The sequence below is a fragment of the Pseudonaja textilis genome, chromosome Z (genome assembly GCF_049901715.1).
Source record: "Pseudonaja textilis isolate UNSWEBS1 chromosome Z, rPseTex1.2, whole genome shotgun sequence".
Lineage (NCBI taxonomy): Eukaryota > Metazoa > Chordata > Lepidosauria > Squamata > Elapidae > Pseudonaja > Pseudonaja textilis.
Window position 1 is genome coordinate 61,199,387 of NC_142008.1, and position 26,337 is coordinate 61,225,723.

A 26,337-nucleotide genomic window follows, 5' to 3' on the forward strand; every position below is an offset into this window, starting at 1 on the left:
AGGCAGACAAACACCGAGCCCGACAACGACCATTCCAGTTGGGGGGGAAGGTCTATCTCTCCATCAAATATCTGAGCTTAACACTCCCTAGCAAGAAATTGGCAAAGTTCATGGGACCATTTCCCACAATAAAGATCATCAATCCAGTCATGGTGAAGTTGCCCCGATTGTTAGGGAAAATATACCCGGTATTCCATAGAAGCCTATTAAAACCCATGGTCGGATCAACACTGAGGCCCCTACCTCGTGAGCCCCCAGACCCCGTGGTCATAGGTCAAACCCATTATGAGGTGCAGTGAATCCTCAATTCGAGGTGGCTCAGGAAACAACTCCAATATTTAATCAAGTGGAAGGGCTACCCCTAATCAGAGGCATTATGGGTAAAGAGTAGAAATGTCCAAGCCGATCACCTTGTAGCAAGGTTCCATGCAGAAAATCCAACCAAGCCTGGGGGGGGGTGGTTTGTGAGCATAAGCTTCCATATCTGCAATCAATTTGTTTTTGTGTGTGCTGTACAGGTCACCTTCAAGAAGTGAGGGGATCCAAATGTCAACTCAAAAAACATTTTGTATTCACATTTTATAGTTGTCAACAGAAAGAAGGGAGGGAGTACATTCCAAAGAGCAGGCAACAGTGTGGAATCAAAAGTACATTCCATTCATATTTTCTTCAGAGACTGATTAGATGACTGAAGCTTCTGCCGCACAAAAATTTAATCAGAGAGCATAACTCTTGGCTATGGACGTGTTTCGTTGGATGATACACCCAGATGAGTGGGGGAAGGGAAGTAGGATCAAGGGTGACAGTGAATTACGTGTCTCAGAGTTGGCTCCGCCCAGGCTAACCCCAGAATGTAAATTTCTAATAAATCCTTTTTAGTTTTGGGAGTGTGGTTCGAGGATCATGATTTAATTGGAGTAACTGCCGGAATCCTGACACAAAGCACGAATGCTGTCAAAACCACTGAGGGCACTGATTCTGGGATTTGCTCCTCATTTTGCCTGGATAAACCTACAATTAGCAATTGTTGTGCCACAAATTTCAAGATGCCTGTAGTATACAAATAAAACAATTATAGAACTATATTTCTTAATTGTCCAAACTTATGGACCCCCTTGGTTTTACTCATGGGTGTAGGATTTCAAAATGTCTAGTTTTTAGGGAGCTATAGTATCTATGAGTTTAAAAATTACTCAAGTAAATTGTATGTGAAACATTTACCATGATAAAGTATATTTTTAACCAACTATACATAGTAGTTTATAGTAAAATCAATTACAGTATCACACAGAATATGTCACCCTGAATAATTCATTCCTCATCATTTATCTGTTTGGACCTTATGGAAAATAGAATGAAAGGATTATATCATCAAACAAGAAACAAAATCTGTTGATAGTTTGTCCTTATAACATTTGGCATAATGATACCTTGAAAACAATTATTATTTATACATCTGTATGCCAACAATTTGCTAGTTGGTGCTTTGTATTTTTAAAAAGCTTGACAAATACTCAGAAGAAACCTACAAATTCAGGGAGTCAGAAAAAAATGATACTCTTAAAATACTTTTTTGATATTCTAATGTAGAGGCAGGAACCAGCACCAAGAACCCAAAAAGGAATTCATGTACAATTTTCTCCCTCAAAACGCTTTTATTTTGTTAAATAAATTAATATTAAAATAATTATATTTTAACAAGTTCAAGAAATTTTTCTACATTTGCAAATTGGAACATACTAACATGAAGAAATAAAAGCTATATTCCAATTTTCATGTAATCAAACCCTACTTGGATTGGTGGCTTTGTTTCTTCCTTTTTTAATTTCCTTATTCATCAGAAACATTTCTGGGTCAGACTGCATTAAAAATATTAACAGCCAATTTTCATTGTGAAAGATTACATTTCCAAAAATGGACAATCTTCATCAGATATTAATTAGGCTATTCTGAAGTGACAGTTGAACATCCATACAATGTATATGTCTATATATAATACAATCTTCTCATACTATTACATTTGTCTTAGAAACTATTTGCAGTAACAGGTCAATAATAAGTTATATTTCCCAAAAATAGATAGATAGCATAGTATGTTCAAAATATCCACAAAAGCCACAATTTTACCTGAAATGAAAACTATACTGAAGTCAGAAATACAATTATATTTATACAGAAATACAATTTGGAAGCATACTCCAAAAAAAGAATAGTATCAAAAAAAATATTAGAACTTAATTAATACTTAATGTTAAAAGTAGCTGTCAACAAAATAAAATATTCATTTATAAAATTCATTGATTCTTGTCAGTGTATTTAAATAGAATCCATTAGTAGTCTCTCAAACTACTCTTTCTCACTGATTCATAAACACACAATCACAATTATACAATAATTCACAAAGAGACGAAAAACCGGAAAAAGTGGCAGTTTTAAAAATTAATGGCTACCACCTGAAAGCAAATAAAAAAAGGAAACAAGCCCATAGTGTGTACAAAATGATTAGGAATGTTGAAGAATTCATGAATATGCTACTTCAAACCTATTTATTATAAATAAGGGCTTAATTTTGTTAGAAATAAGAAAATTCAAAAATAAAATGTAGGTGAAGAGAATAGTATACTATAGCATTAGGAAGACAGTTGCTCTATAGAAATTTGCTATCTTGATGTAATCCTGCTGTAAATATATTTTCTAATACATTTATAAACATTGCCCTAACTTTATTTAATCAATTGAAGATTTTGTTCTTCAAAGCACGTGCTTAAGTTTACCAGACTTTTACTTTGCATAGGTGAATATGTTAGAGATGCATATAATCATGTTGTTCTAAGCAGATGTGCTGAATGTAACATTAATATGTAACAAGTGTGGTGTTAGGAATAGATATTTCTTTGTTCTTGGACCGTTAGAAAGAGGCCTTGCTGAAGGGACATTCCTTAATGCCAAGTAAGATAAGAAAAATCCATGTTGGCAAATATGTGATGGGTGGTCATTGGGAGGTGTTGAAGGAGATGATGTTGTCTCCATAAGGCATTTCGGATTAGCTGTGTTCAGTCACTGGATCGATATAGGAGGGGCAGGGGGGGCCCCGGGATAGAAAAACTATAAAAGGTAATGTATTGAAATCTTAAGGTGTGGTTCTTAGCTCAAACCTCATGTTGAGATAAGCTAAGATCCTACCGCTCTTTGCAAACACTTTTAAACTTTTGTCTGCTTTGATTTAAGCTTACATATAAAATCTCTGTGTTTTCACCGATCCAATTTTTGTTAGTTGGAGTCATTTAATTTTAATTAAAATTTAGATAAAAATTTGAAAATTAAGATCAAGGCATCAACACAAAGCTAAAAGATCAAAATTATTTCTATAGATACTCCCAAAACAATATGTTATTCATTGTGTTCATTATACATACACATGTATCCATCATTCCAATCTCTTACTTGGTAAGAACCATTATTCAAGCATAGAAAAAGAGCAGAGAACAACAGAACAAACAAAGAATTAAAGGTATGAGGTAAGAAAAAGAAAAGGAAATGCATTTAAAAAGGGACATATGGCTTTTAAAGAAAAAAGTTTCACATAAAATAAATATTATTCAAATAATCAAATTCAATTCAAAGCCTTCTAAGCACTACTGATAGGGCTGGGAGTGGATGGTTGTATAAAGCCTCTGCTTCTCAATTTTTTAGAATAATTATTTGAAATTGAATTATCATACCAAGTAGGACATTTTCTGACCTACATCTCTTTGTCATTTTTTGTATCCTTCAAACCAACCTCACTCCAAACAGATCCATATATATATTTTCTTGGTTCTTTAAAGTTCTCGCCTCAACTGCATTTTTCTTCTCTCCCTTTTTCTGTTTGTTTCTCTTGATATACTCAATTCTCACTTTTATATAATCAAGTAGCCAGAAGTACTCAAGGGTGGGATTCAAATTTTGCAACAACCGTTCTGTGGGCATGGCTTGGTGGTCAAATGACTGGGTGGGTGTGGCTTGGTGGTCACATGACTGAATGGGCGTGACTTGGTGGCCATGTGAGTAGCACACCAAATACAAGTGGTCCTTGCTTAATGGCCGGTTGCTTAGCAAGTGTTCTAATTTATGACTGTCCCCAGAACTACTTGACCTGTTTTGGAGTTTCGGCAGGCCGGCAGGCAGGCAGGCTGGCAGGCAGGCCGGCAGGCAGACACACACCCACACACCCACACACACACACAGACCCTTCCTTCTAACCCTGCTATTCTTTGATTCTGTAAGGATCTCCTGCTGGAGCAGAGGGTTGGACTAGATGACCTCCGAGATTCCTTGCAGGCCAGCACTAGATTGCTGTGCTGCTTCAAAGTCTTCTGAAGCCAGGGTTTATGTCCTTCCTTCCTCTCCTTTTTTTCTCTTTCCCTCCCTCCCTCCCTCCTTCCATGTATTTATCTATCCATCCACATATCTCATTTATTTTCTCTTCTCTCCCTCTTTCTTTCTTTCTGCCCCTTCCTTCCATCCCCCTTTCTTTTCGCTTCCTTTCTCTCTTCCTTTTTCTTTCTTTCCCTTTTCTTTCTTTTCTTTCTTGTATCTTCCTTTTCTCTTTCACTTTCTTTCTCTCTCCCCCTCTTTCCTTCTTTCTCTCTCTTTCTGTATCCCTCTCTTTCTCTCCCCCTCCCTCTCTCCCTCTTTCTCTCTCTTTCTGTCCCTTTCTCCTTCCCTCTCTCCTTCTAAAGCTAGGAAGCCCACCTGAAACACACACACACACACATACACAGAGGGGTGGGATTCTTCTAGTTTGGCCCTGTTCTATTGTACTCTGTCTATCAGAGAATAAGCCTGCAGGCAGGGACTGTGCTTTTTAATCTTTCTGCAGGGTCTTTAAAAAAATACATGCAATCAACAGAAATGAGGCAGCTTAGAAACAAGAGGATGCTCAGAGCAAACCCAGTTCTATAGTATCAGAGAATAAGTACAGCCCAGAAGAAAGGCAATAGAAGGAAGGAAGGAAGGAAGGAAGGAAGGAAGGAAGGAAGGAAGGAAGGAAGGAAGGAAGGAAGGAGGGAGGGAGGGAGGGAGGGAGGGAGGGAGGAAGGAAGGAAGGAAGGAAGGAAGGAAGGAAGGAAGGAAGGAAGGAAGGAAGGAAGGAAGGAAAGAAAGAAAGAAAGAAAGAAAGAAAGAAAGAAAGAAAGAAAGAAAGAAAGAAAGAAAGAAAGAAAGAAAGAAAGAAAGAAAGAAAGAAACCACCCTACTGAGGGCTGCAGAATCATGCAGCCTTTAACGTTTCAGATTGGTGACCCTTCCTAGACCCAGCTGGTGCTTCTTACTGTATCTACAGTACATGAGTTTCAGTCCCAAAGATGCTTGTTCTCCCCACGGCTATTGAACCAGATCAGAACCAAGAACAGTTGCAATTAAACCCCAATCCAAGATCGCAGGCAAAACAGAAGCCTCAGGCTCAATACTTTTATCCCCTGACACTCATAGCCAGATATTCTTTCTCTTCATTTGTGTCGCTGTATGTGGCATTGTTGCAGAGAACTTACACAAACAAAACAAACCTTACAAGTATAGTAACATCTTTAGAAATGATCCTTTTTTCAAAAACAAGACATTAGGAACTGTGAATGGAGAAACTTTATTATTTACTTACTCTATTTAACCTCAAGAATTCACCTGAAGGTAATAATCAGGCAACCCAACACTGACAAATCAAAGTTAACGACTTCCATGAATGCACGCAAAAAACATTTCAGAAATGTAACACTCAAACGTCCCATGCTCTTAACAAAAATGAATTTGTAGCACAGAAGGGAAAATTCCAAATTTACAGATATTGTAAACAAAAGGTTCCTAATGCTTCCAGAATTGGATGCCTGCATGCTGACTTTCTATATGACCCCATTATTCCCTCTCTCTCTCTCTCTCTCTCACACACACACACACACACACACACACACACACACACACAAGCGGGCGGCGGGAGAAGAAAGCGAGCAGCCCCTCCCTTTCGGAGTGCCTCTGCTTCCACTTGCTTCTCCTGGGCAGCAGAGGCGCTCCGATAGGGAGGGCGGGAACTCCCGGGGCTGCTCACTTCATCTGGCGGCCGGGCAGAGGTGGCAGCTATGGGAAGCAAGCAGGCGGTGGAAGAAGAAGAAAGCGAGCAGCCCCAGGAGATCCCGCCCTTCCTTTTGGAGGCCCTCTTCTGCTGCTTGCTTCTCTTGGGTGGTGGAGGTGCTCCAAAAGGGAGGGTGGGAACTCTTGGGGCTGCTTGCTTCACCCAGCAGGGAGCCTTGAGCACCACCGCCCCACCCCGATCCTCCCAAAGGAAATGGGCGGCATTTGACATGCGATGGTGATGGTGGCAGGGGACTTCGAGCACCCTCGCCCCAACCCAATCCTACCATAGGAAATGGGTGGTCTTTGATATGCAGCAGCGGCAACAGTGGCAGGGGGCTTTGAGCACCCCTGCCCCACCCCAATCCTCCCAAAGGAAACAGGCGGCCTTCAGCGTGCAGCAGCGGCAACGGTGGCATGGGGCTTTGAGAAACCCCGCCCCACCCCAATCTTCCCAAAGGAAATGGGCAGCCTTTGGCATGCAGTGGCGGTGACAGTAGCAGGGAACTTTGAGCACCCCCGCTCCACCCCAATCCTCCCAAAAGAAACAGACCTCCATGTGTGGCGGCGGCCAGGAGTGACTGCTCAAGCACATGGAGGTACTTTGGGAGGGCTGCTCAAGGCCCGAAGTTTGCTGCACTGCAGCTGCCATGTAGTAAAGAGAGCTGGCGTGTCACGTGGCGGCTTAGCCAGCCAGCCGAGGCCAGGGTAGGTGGGGCGGGTAGGCAGGCTGGGTGAGGCCCAGGGAACCCTTGGAGATGGCAGCAGGAGGCCCTGGGCGCCCCGGAGATGGCCATGGAAGGCCCTGGGAGCCCCAGAGATGGCAGTGGGAGTCCCTGGGAGTCCTGGAGATGGCAGCGGGAGGCCCTGGAAGCCCCAGAAATGGCTGTGGAAGGCCCCGGGAGCCCCGGAGATGGCAGCAGGAGGCCCTGGGAGCTCCAGAAATGGCTGGAGGCCCATTTGTACATTTTAAATCTTATCTATCTGTTTCCCTATCTTTAATACAGTATATATTCTACCAAGTTATACAATTTGACATTTATATATAATGTCAAATCATATTTGACATTTATATATAAGTTACAAACATTCAATCTATTTTTTGTGTCAAGAACATCTATTTTGGTTATTGATACATTAATTTTCCAAAAAGCAATTGAATTTTATTTTTTTCCTTGAAGATATTTCACTTCTCATCTAAGAATATGAATAGTCAGTTCTGTTGGGAAGATGATTTAGTACACACACACACACACACACACACACACACACACACACACGGCTTAGCTGTAATAGACTCTTGCTTTATTTCTTGGATTATTATGCCTTTGTCTTTTAAAAGAATGGTATTTTATCTAGGAAAATGGGTTTAAAGGAATCTCCTGAACATCCATGCTAACGCCCATGACTAAAAGAAGTGTGAATTCAAACTCAGATGTTATCTGCCACAGAACCTGGCAAGGAAGCTACAGAGTGGCTATTCATAACACCTGTTGAAAAGCACATTTCTAATCTGCATATCTGTTGCCCATCATTAACATGGCATTTCTGAAATCAACATCTCTTGTATTATTTGTCAGAACTGTGTTATTATCTTGATATGCTTAACAAATTAACCCAATAGCTTTTACATTTAATCATGCTATTCTTCCCTATGTGCAATAGAAAAACAATCTTTCAAGTTACAGATACATTTGTCCAGATATATGTTAAATAATTTGCAAAATCATTCTGAATCATTTCTCTAGTTACACCATCCACACCTTGCATCTTTCAAATTTTTTGTGATATTGTTGTTGTTAGTTGCAAAATCGTGTCTGACCCATTGTGACCCCATGGATGTTATTCCGGGCCTTCCTGTCCTCTATCATCCTCCAGAGTCCTTTTAAGCTCATGCCGACTGCCTCAGTGACTCCATCGACCCACCTCATTCTCTGTTATCCCATTTTCCTTTGCCCTCAATCGTTCCCAGCATTAGGCTCTTCTCCAGTGAGTCCTTCCTTTTCATTAGGTGGCCTAATTTCTTGTAGTAATTATCAATTCATTTTTTTTCTTTTTGTTTTTTGAAACTCCATTTTTAATTCATCATTCTAATTGCAATACAAATCTCTAAAGTGCTCTTACTTTTAAATCCATCCACTTTACAGAAATATTCTTCTTATATCCTTCATTTCCATTTTTAAAAACTTTTTTGGGGAGTGGGATCCTGATGCTCTCTGAGATTGGTTGCTTTCCTTCAGACATTTTCTGCTACCTGGTAGCTCTAACGATGCTACTAATTGTGTAATGAAATGTCTGGAAGAAAACAATCAATCACAGATACCACTGAGGCCCTGCCCCTCCCAAAAAAGATCCCCACAGTTCAATACTGAGCTACAATTATTCTATTGATATTATTTTAAAATTTTCATCAAAATTGTTGCACTTTTCTTTTTCCCATCTCAACTCTTGTTTTCATTACATTCCTTACAACTCTTTTTATCTATATACCCATAATGCCAAATCTTTCTATAACCTATTTATCATATATAATTTCAGCCATTCCTTTGTGTATATTTTTAATCACTATTACTTCTTCATTCTTTGGAATATGAAGATATATAAGCAGACCTTTTCATACTTTACATTAATATAACTTCATATGCTTTTGTGCATGATGTAATTGTTTTCATTCTCTTCCATACAACTTCCACTGTATCCTCTTTCAATACAATTCAATACTCTTTGAAAACAATTGGAAGAGTAATCTAATTTATGGTATTTTTTCATGCAAGTCTCATACTTTCTATTCCAGCAATGATTCTACATTCACTTTCATTTCATTGCTTTCCACATCCATTTTTCTCAAGATCCACTTTTATTCAAACTTTATTATAATATAATTTAACCTGTCTTCATACATTACTTCCTTCAGAAAATAGTCTGTTTTATCAAATATAACAATGTTTGCGAAGTAGAAATTCAAGTTTGCACACATCGGATTAACAATTTAATGCCTTGGAGTTGTCTGAAATTTAAAAAAATGTTTTTATTGGTAGCAGGAAATTGGTATAAGTTGGTAGGAGAAGTGAAAAACATTTCATTTCATTCGTTTATTTCATTCAACTATGAATATAGCAGGTAATAAATATCACAAAACATTCTAATGTGGCAGAATATGAAGATACATAAATTTGGTTTATAATTTTTGAAAAACTCAAAAACTTTACCTAAATGTTGAAATATTTACTGAGATGTAATCAAATGTATTAAAATGTCATACCCTCAATAAGTTTTAATGTAAATGTCATAGAGCCATATGCATATTTTACTCAAATACAATAAGTATTATAATTAAACTCCATGAGCTTTATCTAATCCCCAAATATAATTTTTAAAATAATAGAAAATACAAGACTACAATCATAATAGTGAACTTAAACATATAAAAGTATATGTAAGATGGAGACAGGGCTGACAAGTGACACGACGCATCTCCATGGGGCTCAGTGGGATTGCATTGATTTCAACCTGCTAGAAGGTTCTGAGGAACCCAAGTCACCCTGGAGGCGTGATGAAGACAGAGAAGACAATCCGCCGATCACAAGGAGATCACAAACTCCTTGTTTGATTTGGAGGAAGCTGTAACAGTCGACCGATGAAGCAAGCATAGAAACAGAGGAACAGTGTGATCGATCTGAGGGAGATTTTGAGAAACCTTCCCCTTTAAATTAAGCTTGGTGAAAGTGAGACTCAAAGAAGAGGAGGTGAAATTGTTTGTTTTCCACCCCTCAAGAATAGTGGTGAGAAAGCCTGAGAATTAATTATAAAACTGGAAACAAAGAAAAGAGATTTGGCTGGAAAAAGGACGAAATTTAAAAGCTAGGAAAGTTGGACTGGGATTTTAACTATATTATAAACTATGTTGAAGACTTTGTGGAATATGAATTTAGATCCCTGGGACTTTTGAAAATTTTTGGATCTGATAATACAATTCAAACTAATGAGAGAGAAAAGGAAGAGATAGAGCAACAGTGCCATCTATAAGTGGAGAAAAACAGAGAGGTAGAAATTGTGCATGATACTAAAAGCCTGTGGAAGATAAGCTTGTTTGCTACAAATAACACCTGCTCCAACAAACTGTTTCTATGGGACAGCAGAGATAAGATAGTGAAACACTGTAAATCTGGAGAGGTATGTTGTCTACCTGGAGTAAAAATCAAGGATGTGGCTGAGAACCTGAGCAAAATAATTAGGTCCACAGACTACTACCCTAGGGACGAATGACACAAAAAAGGATTTGAAAACAATATTGAGTGATTATGAGCAGCTGGGCAAGAAAGTCAAGGACTTAGATGTACAGGTAGTTTTTTCAACAATACTGCCAATGAAAGGACAACATACAGTAAGAGAACAGAGAATTCTATAAGTTAATCACTGGCTAAAGGGTTAGTGTTGCCAAAAAACCTTTGGATTCCTGGACCATGGTCTGTACTGTCTCCATGATGGGCTTCTGCCAAGGGATGGGTTGCACCTCACAAAGTCTGGGAAGAATGTTTTCGAAAAACAACTGACTCAACTTATTAGAGGGCTTTAAACTAAAATTGAGGGGGGGGGGGGCAATCCTTAGGATCTCCAGGACTTAATTCCAAACAAAAACCCCTACAAAGCAAGTCAAATAATGAAAAAAGGAAGGGTGGGAAGGAAGACAAACTCAAATACCAAATAGGAGACATAGGAAGCATACCCAGAGTCAGACATAAAGATCTCAAGTGCCTATACACAAATGCACAAAGTCTGAGAAACAAATATGGTGAACTTGAACTATTAATACATGAAGATAGATATGATATAGTTAGTAAGACTGGAACATACCCATAGAAGGATACAAACCGTACAAAAAAAAACCCAGATTTCATAAAAGAGGAGGGGAGTTGCACTGTATGTAAAGGACCACTATATTGCTACAAAAATGCATGAAACCAAAGATGAAAACCTCCTAGAAAGCATCTGGGTCAATATAAAAGAAAAAAAGAATGAAATGGCCATAGGTGTATATTATAGGCCACCCAATCAAGCAGAAAAAAAGAGATGTCCTTTTTGTCAACAAACAAACATATGTAGGAAACACACAACAATAGTAATGGGGGACTTCAATTACCCTGATATCAATTGGAAAACTAATTCTGCACAAAGTGAGAAATCAAATAGGTTCCTAACCAACCTTGCTGACAATTTTGTTGTCCAAAAGATAGAGGATGGAACTAGAGGGACAGCCATACTGGACTTAATTCTTACAAATAAGAATGAAGTCATAGAGGAAGTTGAAACTACTTGGATGAGAGTGACCATGTGATACTAGAATTCAACACAACACAAACACAAGCAATAGAACATAATGACACCAGACTCTTTGATTTTAAAAGAGCTGTTTTAATATACTCAGAGAGAACTTGGGAAAGATTCCTTGGAGGAAAATCCTAAAGGGAAAACAACCCAAGAATCTTGGGAAACTCTGAAAAATACGATCATAAAAGCCCAGACCAGCACAATATCACTGAGAAAGAAAAACAAGAAATCCAAGAAAAAAACAGCATGGCTGCACAAAGATCTCTCTGACAAATTGAAAGAAAAAAAGGACAAATACAAAAAATGGAAAGAGGGACATACAACTAAGGCAGATTATCAGCAGATAGCCAGAAACTGCATAGACCAAGTCAGTAAGCAAAAGCTCAGAATGAACAAAGACTTGCAGCAAAAGTCAAAGATAATTATAAATAGTTTCTTCCAACATACAAATAACAAGAAAGAAATCAAGGAAACAGTCGGTCAACTAAAGAAAGAAGACGGCAAGGAAGTAACACACAAAAGAGAGAGAGCAGAGCTGCTTAACTCATTCTTTGCCTCGGTCTTCATGTAAAAAGAAACTATAGCCCAACCTACCAAAAATATAACTCTAAAAAATCAGACTAGAAATAAAAATTAAAATAAGCAAAAAAAACCAAAAACAGTAAGAGAACACCTGTCTGATCTTGACGAACACAAATCACTGGGAACTGACAGATTACATCCCAGAGTTTTAAAGGAGCTGCAGAGGTCATCTCAGAACCATTACACCACGTCTTTCAAAAATCCCGGAGCACCAGGGAACTACCAGAGAACTGGAAAAGAACTGATGTGGTTCCCACCTTCAAAAAAGGTAAAAAACCAGACCCAGGAAACTACAGATCAATCAGCCTAACATCAATACCTGAGAAGATACTGGAAAAGATAATAAAAAACAGATCTGCCAACATCTAGAAACAAGTAAAGTAATAACTAGCAGTCAGCACAGGTTTGTTAAAAACAGATGATGCCAAACCAATCTTATTTCATTCTTCAACATAGTGACTAAATTAGTAGACCAGCAAAATATGTGGATATAATGTTCTTAGATTTCAGCAAGGCATTCGACAAAGTAGACCATAACCTACTTCTTGGCAAGCTAGAAAAACTGGGATAGATAACATCACCACCAGATGGATTTACAACTGGCTGACAAACCGTACTTAACGAGTAGTCCTTAATGGGTCTAAGTCTACATGGAGAGAAATAAGCAGTGGGATGCCACAAGGTTCCGTCTTAGGCCCGGTACTCTTCAGTATCTTCATTAATCACTTAAATAAGAGCATAGAAGGGAAATTTACCAAATCTGCAGATGATACAGAGCTGGCAGTAATAGCTAACACCCTAGAAGATAGGCTCACGATCCAGATGGATCTTGACAGACTTGAACACTGGGCCCTATCTAACAAAATGAAATTCAATGTACAGAAAAATAAAGTCGTACATTACAAGAAAAACCAAAAGTACACATATAGACTGGGTGAAACCAGGCTCAATAGTAACTGTGAGAGGGATCTTGGAGTCTTAGTGGACAACCAGCTAAATATGAGCCAACAGTATGCAGTGGTAGCTGAAAAAGTGCAGAGAAGAGAAATCAGGATGATTAGGGAACTGGAGACTAAAACATACAAAGAATGGTTACAGGAACTAGGAATGGCTAGTCTAGTGAAGAGAAGGATAGCAGTATTCCAATATTTGAGGGGCTGCCACAGAGAGAAAGGGGTCAAGCTATTTTCTAAAGCACCTGTAGGTCAGACAAGGAATAATGGATGGAAACTGAACAAGGAAAGATTTAACCTGGAAATAAGGAGATACTTTCTGACAAAGAGAATAATCAACAGCTTGCTCTCGGAAGTTGTGGGAGCATCATCACTAGAGACTTTCAAAAAGAGATTGGACTGCCATTTGTCAAAAATGGTGTAGGGTCTCCTGCTTAGGTGGAGGGCTGGACTAGATGACCTACAAGATCCCTTCCAACTCTGATTATCTGTGAACAATGCAATAGTGGTCAACCCAGAGATAATTTTTTTTTCTTTCTTAAATTTTATTCTACTGTGGGGAAGCTGCATCAATGTCCAAATAAAGCAGTAAGTAAGGGGAGGCCGAGTGCTGGGGAGAAAGACTCTCCCTAAATCTTTTTTTTAAAATGGTAGATGAAATAAACTTAAAAGATACATGGAGAGAAAGAAATGCTAAAACTAAACAATACACCTTCTATTCAAATGGACACTTATCATGGTCCAGGATATGATATGAATGTCAACAGAATTAATAACTAACATTCAAGAAATAAATATTGAAACAAGTACTTGGGCAGATCACACTCCAATGACAATTAAATGGAAAGGACAAAGAAGAAGATCTAGATGGATGTTAAATAATACTATCTTAAAGGGAAAAGACTTCACACAGTGGATGGAGAAAGAATTGGCATTTTCTTTAGAGAAAACAAAAAAGAAGATACATCAATTCAGAATGTATGGGATACAATGAAGGCATATGCCAGAGGCTTGATAATAGATTATACAAGGAAAAGAAATACCATGAAAAGATTAGCCTCAAAGGCATTAGAAGATGAGTATAAAGGACTCGAAAAAGAGCTACAGAAAATGCCACAGAGAAAGGACATTAAATTAAAAATGGATATAACCAAAAATAAAATGGGTCTAATAGAAAAAGAAGAATTAGCACAAAAAATTAGAGGTGCCAAACAGAACTATTTTGAAGATGCAAATAAACCAGGTAGATGGTTAGCATATAAATTGAGAAGGGAGAAAGAATCAAGGAAAATACCGCAATTAATAGATGACCAAGTAAAGAGAAGAAGGAAATCATTCGAGATTATTATGGGAAACTATACACACAAGAGAATATTGATGAGAAAAAAGTTAAACAGTACCTACAGAATGCTAAGTTACCCCCGATACCTACAGAGATTGAAACAATGTTAGAAAGCAATATAACGATGATGGAGTTAACTGAAGCACTTAAGAAACAAAATAATGGAAAGGCACCAGGCCCAGATGGACTTCCGGCAGAATTTTACGAAACATTGCAAGAATCGTTGAATTTTCCACTGCTAGAAGTTATGAATGAAGTTATGTTAAAGAAGAGGATACCTAAATCATGGTCAGAAGCTTATATCACACTTGTTCCAAAAGAGGAGACTGATCCATTACAAATCAAGAATTATAGACCTATCTCCCTATTAAACGCAGATTATAAAATCTTTTCTTCAATATTGGCAGAAAGACTTTAAAAACATTTAAATAATTTTATCCATCTTGACCAAAATGGATTTCTGCCAAAGAGACAAATCAAAGACAGTATGAGAGTAATCTTGGACACTTTGGAATACTATGAGGCACATCCTGAAAAACAAATGGCTTTGATATTTCTAGATGCACAGAAGGCATTTGATAATGTGAATTGGCGATTCATGTTATTACTGCTGGAACAGATGGGCTTTGCTGGAAAATTTATTCAAGCAATAGAAGCTATATGAAAACGGCAAAGGTAATGATAGAGAGAGAGCTGACAGAATCTATCGATATAAGAAAAGGAACAAGACAAGGATGCCCACTATCACCTTTGTTGATTGTGTTAACTTTGGAAGTGCTAAACAGAAATATTAGAGATGCAAAGAATATAAAAGGGATGAAAATTAAAAAGGAAGAATTTAAGTTGCAAGCATTTGCAGATGATCTGGTTTTTATCTTAGAAGACCCACTAGAAACAGCATCAAAATTGATAGAAAAGATAGAGATATATGGAAAGGTGGCTGGTTTGAAAATAAATAAAGATAAGACAAAGATCTTGACAAAGAATATGATATCAAGACAAAAGGAAGAATTGGCAGACCTACTGAAAATTCAGGTCACGAATAAGATCAAGTACTTGGGGGTATACTTGACAGCAAGATGCAGTACACTAAAAGAGAATAATTATATCAAACTTAAACAGCAGATAGGTCTAGATTTGGCGAAATGGGAAAATTTACAACTGTCATTAATAGGGAGAATATCGACTTCCAGTTTGCAAGGCTTCGGCGGCGGCAGGAATCTGCGACCGTGTGCAGTTCCCGAATTCCTTGAACTCTACTCCAGGAAGAGAAAATATAAAAAGAAGAAGTGCTAAATGAAACAATTTGTTCTGATTTGGATTGCTTTATGACTTTTGGATTTTGGGGAACTATTTTTTGAAGGATTAAAAACATTTGGGTTGTGCTTAAGGGGAAAAAAATGGCACTATCGGTTGAAGAATTGCAAATGGAATTTCAAAAGCTAAAAGAAGAGGAAAAAGAAGGCAATGGCTCTTCTGGATCTATTTTTCACTTTTTAGAAATGGCGATTTCTACCTACCAAGAAATACAACAACAAGAAGGCTGGGATGAAGGAGAAGAAGCCATCTTTAATCTTCAATCTCACTTGAAGAAGAAAAGAGAAAGGGGGGAAAGAAAACGGAGAATTCAGAACTTAAAAAAGCAACCAAGAAAGGGAAAAATAAGATGAAAAATCGATACAATGTCAGAAAGCAACAGAAAAGAGAAATACAACAGAGAGGGAAGATTAGGAGAGTGGAGTTTGAGACATGGGGAGGTAAAAAGGCTAGAATTGATAAGAAAGGAAGGGAAAAAGGAAAGAGAAGTCATAAAGGCTTAAAACAAGATGTTAAAAAACAGGTTTTTTTCAGAGACAAAAGGTAAACTATAATTTAAAAAATGATTCTGCAAAAGTACATAAGATTGTATCATAGATATTAGTATTTGAAATTGAGTTAGAAAACTGAAATATTATATGAGTTAATAATGCATTAAAGGGAACGTATAAAAATGTTTAAGATTTAACAATAGAGTTTAACTTTCTATGGAATATTGTTTTTACCATTTTATAAACTTAATTCTTTTTCTTTGTTTTATTATTTTAAAATGTGATACTTAGACTGTACTAAGCAGAATCAGCATGGAAAGTATGTATTATTTTAAGTGTTAAATTTAGGGGAATGATAAAAAGTTGTCATACTTCAACCAGTGATTACAGGAGAAATATTGCACTTAGAAAGAAAAGAAAAATAGATAATTGAAAGAGAACGGACAAAAGATACAAGTATAATTATTTAAACTGAGATGAAATAAATAAAATAGAATGAAGAGAGTGAATGAAGAGAGAAAATATATAGAAAATATAGAATGTTAAATAAGATATGACATAGTATATTAAGTGAGCATGAATTTGATTTATGTCTGTACAAAAAGAAGTTACCTGGGGTAAGCCGCTTTCCAAAAAGAAGTTTTATGTATTTATGTTTTGTGTTTTGTTTGTTTATCAAAACGTTAGAAGAATGTTGGAAGAAAACAAAGAAATTTTAGTTGGATATAATGAATATATACAATTTAAGGCAAAAGAAATATAATTGAATAGAAGGAAAGGGAGAAATAAAGAGAAGTTGGGAAAAGATATGAAGTTGAACAGATAAGATGAATATACATATTAAACTGTGCTGGTATGGAAATGTGATAATTTGGAATTATCCTGTCTTTAAATAAGATGTTTTACTTGTTTTTTTAGAAAAGATGTCCTATGTTATTATATTCTAAGTTTTGTTTGTTTGTGTATTTTTTAAAATTAATAAAATTTGTTTAAAAAAAATAGGGAGAATATCAACAATCAAGATGAATATATTACCCAGAATTTTATATTTGTTTCAAACAATTCCAATTAGGCTTGGAAAAGATTACTTTGAAGGTTTAAATAAAATTGTGTTGAAATATATATGGCAAGGTAAGAAAGCGAGAATAAAGTTAAAGCTTTTGCAAGATGCTAGAATAAGAGGAGGATTTGGTTTGCCTAATTGGGAGTTGTATTACCAAGCTACAAATTTGATGTGGGTTAAGGAATGGATAACATTAAGAAATATTAGATTGTTGACATTAGAAGGACATGATTTGTTGTTGGGGTGGCATGCTTTTTTATGGTATAAAGGAACTAAAACACAGGGGTATTTTAGAAGACATTATTTTCGGGAGTCTCTGTGGTTAAATTGGGAGAAGATTAAAAGACAATGTTATTTGAAAATTCCAGTCTGGCTATCGACTATTGAAGCATTTTCTTATCCTATCATATACAAAAAGGAACAAACAGTTAGATATGGTGAAATATTGAATGAAAAGGGTGAACTTAAATCTATACAAAAACTAGAGGAACAAGGTATAAAGATGAATTGGTTTTCATATGCGCAAATACATTCAAGGTATGATAAAGATTCTAAAACAGAAGGTTTCTATGATAAACCGACTGACTTAGATAAGATTTTGACAGGTACTGATGAAAAGGTGATTAAATTGTATGGATATTTATTAGAAATTAAACTAGAAGAACAAGTTAAAGAAACTATGATTGCTTGGGGAAATAATTTTGGATATGGGATTGATCTAGAGAAATGGGAAAAATTGTGGTCTCAAAATTATAAAATGACAATGTCAGCAGCATATAAAGAAAATTTGTATAAGATGTTTTACAGGTGGCACTTTCCCCCGACAAGAATAGCAAGAATGTTCAAGAATAAATCCGAAAAATGTTGGAAATGTCATCAGATACCTGGCTCATATTACCATACGCGGTAGACTTGTGCGGATGCTAAAAAATACTGGACTAAAATCCACACGTGGTTGGAAAAAATGACAAAAAAGCATAAAGATTTGAAACCAGAAATATTTTTATTGGGAATTTTACCTGAAATATATAGCAAAGACTTGAAATACCTGATTGTAAATGTATTAACAGCGGCTAGGATTGTATTTGCTAAAACCTGGAAAAATGAGAAAATACCATCACAGGAGGAAATCATTAAGAAAATATTGGAATGTGCTGAAATGAGTAGATTGACATTTGAAATTAGAGAACAAGATGATAAACAATTTTATAAAATTTGGGATCTATTCTATCAATGGTTAGACAATAAAATATAGTAATGAAATATGTAGACTTTTAGAAAATAATAATTATATAAAGATGTATTCTTTTCTTATTATATCTACAAAATGATTCTGGGATGATAATCTGAATTGTCATAAAACAAATTAAGTAAAATATGATAATTTTGGAAAACATGAATGAATAAAAGTATAGTCAAATGATTGATTAATAATGATATTAATGTATTTAACCTGCAAAACCCACCCCCTGAGAAAAAGGAAGGAAGTGGAACCCTAAAATAAACTGGAAGAGAAGAACCGCACATTTCCAGAAACATGTAACATTCACAAACATCCCAGAGAGAAGAAAGGAAGGAAAAGAGAACGGGGAAATGGCTGGCCACCCTCCTGAGCCCACTAGCATCCCCAAAGAATACCAGGATTTGGCTGAGGTTTTCAGTGAAGAGACATCTGATGAACTTCCATCTCATCGCCCCAAGGATTGTGCCATTGAGATCCTGCCAGAGGCTAAACTTCCAAAACTGAAAATGTACTGCATGTCCCCCAGAGAACTAAATGAATTCAAAGTGTTTATTGACAAAAATCTAAAATGAGGTTTCATCGAACCCACCCAACCAAAAATAGCTGGCCCAGTATTATTCTGCGAAAAGAAACATGGCACCTTATGCCTTTGTGTGGATTTTAGGAATTTAAACACAATCAATGTGGAAAAAAATGTACCCATTCCCGCTATGAAGGAGAAAAAAGGGAAAAACTATTTATTTACAAAAGGTATACTATCGCATCAGAATTAGGAAAGGGGAGGAGTGGAAGACTGCTTTTAACACCCCGCTGGGGTGCTACCAATTTAAAGTATTCCCTTTCTGATTACAAGAAACCCCTGCTGTATTTATGCAATTAATTAATGAGGTAGTCCATGAACATTTATACAAAGGGGTCCTAGTTTATTTTGATGACATTTTAATTTACATCAAAACAAAAGCAGAGTACATAAAACTAGTCCGGGAAGTTCTCACAAAACTCCAAGCCACCAAATTCTCTGCAAAACTCTCTAAATGTGAGTTCCACCAAGAAAAAATTGATTACCTGGGATATAGAATATCCCAAGAAGGAATAGAGATGGATCCACAAAAGGTAAAAGCCACCATTGATTGGGAGCCTCCCGAAACCCACAAACAACTACAAAGTTTCCTGGATTTTGCAAACTTTTACTGTCAGTTCATTCCGGCTTTTATGAATATCACCCTCCTCATTACAAAGTTACTAAAAACAAACGTGGGGGAAACTGAAACCAAGGAAACCCATTAACTGGACCATGGAATGCTAAGCGGCATTCAAAAAAGGTAAACAGCAGAACCAATTCTAAAACAACCATTTGTCATCCAAGCAGACAACAGTAACGTGGCAGTAAAAGCAGTCCTACTCCAAAAGAATTGTCTTTTGATGAGGAACAGAGTTTTTATAAATCCAAAATATCCAGTTATTTTGGAATCATGGCATTGTTTGATGACATCCAGTCTTTGGCTGGCAGGGACATAAAGTTTGTTCTCTACCTAGGCTAAACCGTCCTTAAGTAAGCAAATGTTTTTCTGAGCCTGGAACCAGTCATCCTTAAGTATAAACAGCCTCCTTAAATTTGGAAGCCATTACATTTGTCTGCAAATGGTTCTTTTTGGGCTCGTGCTCGGGTGATTACTTTGGTGAGCTGGGGTGTTTGGAGCATTGATTTAACAATTTCACTGTTTTTGCTTTTATATTGCCGTTTTCTTGACAAGGCATCCACTAAAATGTTCCTCCCCCCCCCGGAGATAATTGAGAGTGAAATTAAAACATTTAAAGTATTGCACCCAATTTACTTGTTTTGGGGAAAGTTTCTGTGGAGTTTTCAGCGCTTTAAAATTTTTATTATCAGTCCAGACTTCAAAGGGGATTTTGTTCCCTTTTAAAAAATGTCTCCAGGTGAGGAGAGCCCATCATACGGCATATTCCTCTTTCTCCCATATGGCCCATCTTTGCTCAGTTTATGTTAATTTCTTGGAAGTGTATGCACATGGTTGCAATTGTCCATGTTTGTTCTGTTGGCCATCCCTTAAAAAAGACATTGAGAGCTACGTTGCTAGCTACCCCATCTGCGCAACTGCAAAAAGATGGCAAGGAAAATCCTCAGGTCTGGGAGGTAGAGCAGAGCCGCATCTCTCCTCCCTGACATGGAATGGCCCCTCATCCAAAGCGGCAACCAACCCTCATTGCAGCGGCAACCAAAATGTCTGCCATGAAGACGGGGACAGTCTGAAAATCTAAGACTCTACATGAGCGAAGTGACGGTGTCTGAACTGGGTGAAAATACTTCTGAATCGCTAAAGGTAATCCTGATAAAAATATCAGGAAAGAGAGCTCACAAGGACTTTTGGGAATTGACTTTTGGGAATTGGAACTATTATGGGAGAAGAATGAATAGAATACAAAGAATTCAATTTTTTAAAGAAACAAAAGATGGGAGGAAAACAAAATAAAGAAAGATAACTTTTAAAGGAATATTTGAAAATTGGAATTGGTGATTGTAGAGGATTTGGCATGGGACAGACATTCTTTTTTAAAAATTAATTGATTGATTGAAAAAGGAATATATAATTAACTTTTGGAAATATCAGCAAATTTGATGAAAGGTTCAAGAAAGGGGGAAGGTGGGAAGTGGGAACTGATTTAAGAGGGCCACCTGCTGTTAAAAGAAAAATCCTGCATATCTCTAAAATTTTGAAATGACCTAATTAAACAAAAAGACCTAATAAAAGAGGAATTGAAAGAAAGAATTAAAGGAATTGTATTGTTAAGAGAAAGTTTAACACTAAACTTAAATCGGTGGAGGAATATAAGAAGATATCCCCTTGGACTATTGAAAAGAGTCAAATGGATTAAATCTGGCACATAAAGGCTCCTGCCTATTTGGATTTACAGTTTGGAAAGTGACACTGGTTTAAATAATGACTGCGGGATAATTTGACAATTGGGTATAAGAAATAGAATAAACAAAAATTAAAGATGAGTAAAATATGCAGAGAATTGGTTCTGGAACTACAGGATAGAATAGATATGATAAGCAGGAGATTTGAGGACATTCTGAATAAAATACAAAGCATGGAAGAAAATCCGGAAATGGAGAAGCTGTGTATCTGTGTATCTGTCATGTCTTCAATGGAATACGGGGGGACGGACGGGGGTGGGTGGGACACGACTTACAAAGAAATCCTTCTTGATGTAACCTGAATATATTTAATATTATATCGAAGTTGTATAACCTACACATGATACAATGGAAGGATGAAACTCAGATGACCGGAATCTATCACTTCTGAGAGACAGCCAGGAGATGAAGAGACCATAACAATTCCACAGTGAGATGTATCCTGGGAAACTCTGGAAAAGATCGTTCTAAAAAGGGGGTGGGGGGAATTAACATGTTGGCTCTTTGTTTTACTAAATGCACATCAAGATAAGGGGAGGGGTTTAAAACTCCCTTATCTATCTCTGCATGCCTGAGACCTTAGACGCTGCTTTTAACCCCTACATGAATTGTCTCATCTCAATAAAGGATTCCTTTTGCTATGTTTTGATACATTTTCAGAAATTCATTCTAGTTGATTGAATGGGAAAAGTTCTGTAGCCTGACAGACACAGAAGGAGGAGGAGTTAACTAGAAGAGAAGCCAGAAAAATGGAGCAGAAGGAACAGCAAATAAAAGGAAAGGGGAAAAAGGAAAGAAAATTTGAAACGCTAATGATTGATGCAATAAACCAAGGGGAGAATAGCCCACAAGAAATGCAACAGGGAAGGGAACTTCAGAGAGAACATTTCGAGAGAATAAGGATAGAATTAGATAATTGGAAAAAGACAGCTGAACATAATAGAAAAAAGAGAAATGATTAAGAGGAAGGGTCAAAAAATGATAGAAAATGGAAGACAAGCTAGGAAGAGATTAATTAAAGCGTTAATGAGAGTTAGAGATGAGGATTCCACATGAATGGGAGTACTATAATTTAAGATATAGAAGATCCCTATTATAGGATTATTATGTAAGTCATATAACTGTTAAAGGTAACATGCATAAGTTCAATATTGTATGGTAGGGAAAGAAATTACATGTGGAATCTGATAGAAAATATGGTAACAGATATGGTAGTATATGGTAACAGATAAAAGTCATTATATTATTATTAGAATTGTACAATTTGTTAAATGAAAATAGAATAGAAATTATGATGTGTGTATTATAATGAGATTAAAAAGGGACTTTGTTTTAAAAAAACATAAAGGTGGCATAATTAAAAACTAAGAAAGGGAATAAACAATGGGTAATATAAATTAATATGAATCTATGAGTGACTAGTTGAATTATATTATAAATTTGTTAAACATTGCAAATATGACAATTAATATAACAAAAGAAGCAATGTTAAGAATATAGATTAACATTAAATAATATATGGAAATACTGAATGTTAAAGATTGATAATATGTATTAATATCAAACGAGATAAGAAAGTTCATAGCACCAATATGAAACTATTGTCATGTTTGTAGTTAAAATATAAAATAACCTGGAATCAGACTGTTCACACAGTGATGTGTTTGTAGATACAAAAAATTTAAAAAATGTATTAAAAAAAAGATTAGCAAAGATGTTTAAGGATAAGTCTGCAAAATGTTGGAAATGCCACGAGACACACGGCTTGTATTATCAAATGTGGTGGACATGTTAAAGTGAATAAATATTGGACAAAAATCCATACATGGCTGGAAAAAATGATAAAACAGCTTACTGACTTGAAACCAGAGATATTTTTGTTGGGCATTTTGCCAGATCAATATAATAAAGGGAATGCATATTTGATTTTGCATGTATTGACTGCAGCTAGAATTGTATTTGTGCAACAATGGAAATGCGAAGAGATCCCAACAGATGAAAATGTGATTAAAAATCCTAGAATGTGCAGGATAGGCTAACACTTATAATTGGGGAAAAGAAGGAAACTGAATACATTCTGACTTAGGACTTATTTTATCAATGGTAGCTGGAAAAAACAGGAGCTAGATATAGGGAAAGAGATGGATATGATTAGTGGATATGATTAGAAAGCCATATTGAATTGGTTAAGAAAATACTATTGTAATTATTATTATTGATACTATTATAATTAACATCAATGTAATTAATATTATTGCAAACTTTTAGATTATTATATCCTAAAAAGATTTGTACCCAGACAACACACTGTTCAATTGAAATTGTAATTTTTATATGCTATAAAAATCAAAACTCAAAAAAGTACATGCATGATAATAAAATAACATTATTGCCATTGTTAAAACTAACAAATAATTTTAAAAATATTAACACATTTACCGAGAAAACTTAGCAGCAATGGCATCAACTTTATGTTAAAGACACTCACATTGCTCATGTCTGGAATGCTGACATCATCCAAGTCAGAAACAATGCTTCCCCTACGATTAGTGCGGCTAAAATAATCAGCTGCAGTTTCCCCATGAGGATGAAAATCACTTGACTTCAGTAACGAAAACAAACAACAAACAAAAACAGATGGTGAGAAAATAGAGGAAAAAAATTCAGAAACAAAAAAGTGTTCATGTGATTCTTATATCTTGATCAAAACTGTTTTGAGATTTTTCTTTTAATAATTAAAAGAAATTAATTTTGATTTGAAAATGTTAAGGCTACTAATAACAGTTTCACAATAAATCTGTGAGTTTTCAAATAAGTCTTCAAATTTTGTCAAAAATTGCAGAATCTGCATTTTGGTTTTTCAAATCAATCAGAGTTAATAGTTTTAATACATAAAGTAATAATGATATTATATACAGTATTTCAAACCTGATTCCAGTAAAAAAAAGTGGTAAAAAAATCCAAATCATCAATCTTCCTAAATATTGGTTTTATAATTTAACGTCAAATATCTAAACATGCTCCTGTATATAACTGTTCTATTACATAATTTTCTGTCGCATATTTTCTTAGTATAGGGCTAGTATACGGATTACTCTCTTCTCTATAGACATTTAAAACACTTCCCTCACTGTGGAAATAACTCAAAAGACACCACATATTCAGATTAAATTTAATTAAACTGAAATAAATTACATGCCTAAAGTATTCTAAAAATTTAATATACTTATTCTTCCAAATCCCTTTTACTAACTCTATCTTATTTCACAACATTAGGGAAAAAATGCTTATTTCTTTTGTAATCATATACTAATCAAATTTATATAATCCTAATATTAATATACACGGTTTTTAAAAAGTAGTTATGCAATATTTCAAAATTCCATTTTAATGTCAATAATGTTATAAGCATACATGGTAATACCATCTTTTACCCTCTAATCTTTTCCATCAAATTATTACTTGTATTCTATTATTAAAAAATTTATATATGTTAATATTTCCCCTATTTCTAACTTCTACCTCTATTTCCACCTCTATTCTAACTTCTAATCTGGTCACCATTGCTAATCCTAATATTAATACACGTTTATATAAGGCATAGTCCTTCATTATTTAGTTGTTCAAAGTCACAATACGCCATTCAAGTACCAGTCTTCCTATTGTTTAAACATACCTTATAATACCCTTTTTCAACCTCCAACCTCCATCTAACGATTACTTCATATGAAGATGTGTATTCTTATTTCTACCTCTACTGAAATTTCTAATCAGACCATCATTATATTAGGAAAAAAGAATGTGTGTGTGTGTGTGTGTGTTGGCTTACCTCCCATGCTCCTCTCTTGGATCTTTATCTCTATCCGTATCTATATCTTCACCATTCAGACTGAATATTCTCCCATCTCTATCCTCCTAAGCTGCCAGGTCTCCAAAATATCCACCCAAGCTGCTATCCCCCTTTCAAAAGTATCTTCCAGGTTATCAGATTCCATTTTTAAATCTCTTAAAGTGCTTTTCTCTTGGTTTATTTCATTAGTCATTATTATCTTTATCATCCTCTCCTTCCCATCTTCTTGCTTTGTTTGCTGGTTTGTCCATTCTGTCTTTCCTTTCATTCTTTCTGCTATCTCCTCTCTTTCCTAGACTCTTTGATCTTCACTCATCATCAATTGTAGGGTATTTTCTATTTTCCCATGTATGCCTTGCATTAGGCACTTTATCTCTCTGTGATTCTTTGCTATAGTATCTCTAATGCTTTGAAACATCAATGCCATTTCTCTTGAAACCTCACTCCTTTCCCCCTGATGGAGCATCTTGTCTTAATTTAATAAGTTCTGTCTTACTCAAATCCAAAAGCAATACAGATGAAACTCGAAAAATTAGAATATTGTGCAAAAGTTCATTTATTTCAGTAATGCAACTTAAAAGGTGAAACTAATATATGAGATAGACTCATTACATGCAAAGCAAGATAGTTCAAGCCATGATTTGTCATAATTGTGATGATTATGGTTTACAGCTCATGAAAACCCCAAATCCACAATCTCAGAAAGTTAGAATATTACATGCAATCAATAAAACAAGGATTGTACATAGAACAATATCGGACCTCTGAAAAGTATAAGCATGCATATGTACTCAGTACTTGGTTTACGGCCCTTTTGCAGCACTTACTGCCTCATGGAAGCTATCACCCTGTGGCGCTGCTGAGGTGTTATGGAAGACCAGGATGCTTCAATAGTGGCCTTCAGCTCTTCTCCATTGTTCGGTCTCACGTCTCTCATCTTTCTCTTGGCAATGCCCCACAGATTCTCTATGGGGTTCAGGTCAGGCGAGTTTTCTGGCCAATCAAGCACAGTAATCCTATGGTCATTGAACCAGGTTTTGGTGCTTTTGGCAGTGTGGGCAGGTGCCAAGTCCTGCTGGAAAATGAAGTCAGCATCCCCATAAAGCTTGTCTGTAGAAGGAAGCA

The 26,337-nt window shown here is 36.1% G+C and overlaps 1 protein-coding gene across 5 annotated transcripts in view; it reads right to left on the reverse strand.

Moving 5' to 3' along the window:
* Positions 1-25,118, reverse strand: part of LRRFIP2 (LRR binding FLII interacting protein 2) — a 63,570-nt gene extending 38,452 nt beyond the window's left edge. For 4 of the 5 annotated variants that reach the window (XM_087918211.1, XM_087918207.1, XM_087918213.1 and 1 more), the window contains exon 1: positions 23,851-23,991. In XM_087918211.1, coding sequence (XP_087774337.1) covers positions 23,851-23,859 — 9 coding nt within the window. In that variant the 5' untranslated portion in view covers positions 23,860-23,991. Of the gene's footprint in view, positions 1-23,850 lie in introns of all 5 variants that reach the window. The other variant, XM_087918206.1, reaches the window with a different exon arrangement.
* Positions 25,119-26,337: the final 1,219 nt, after the last annotated feature.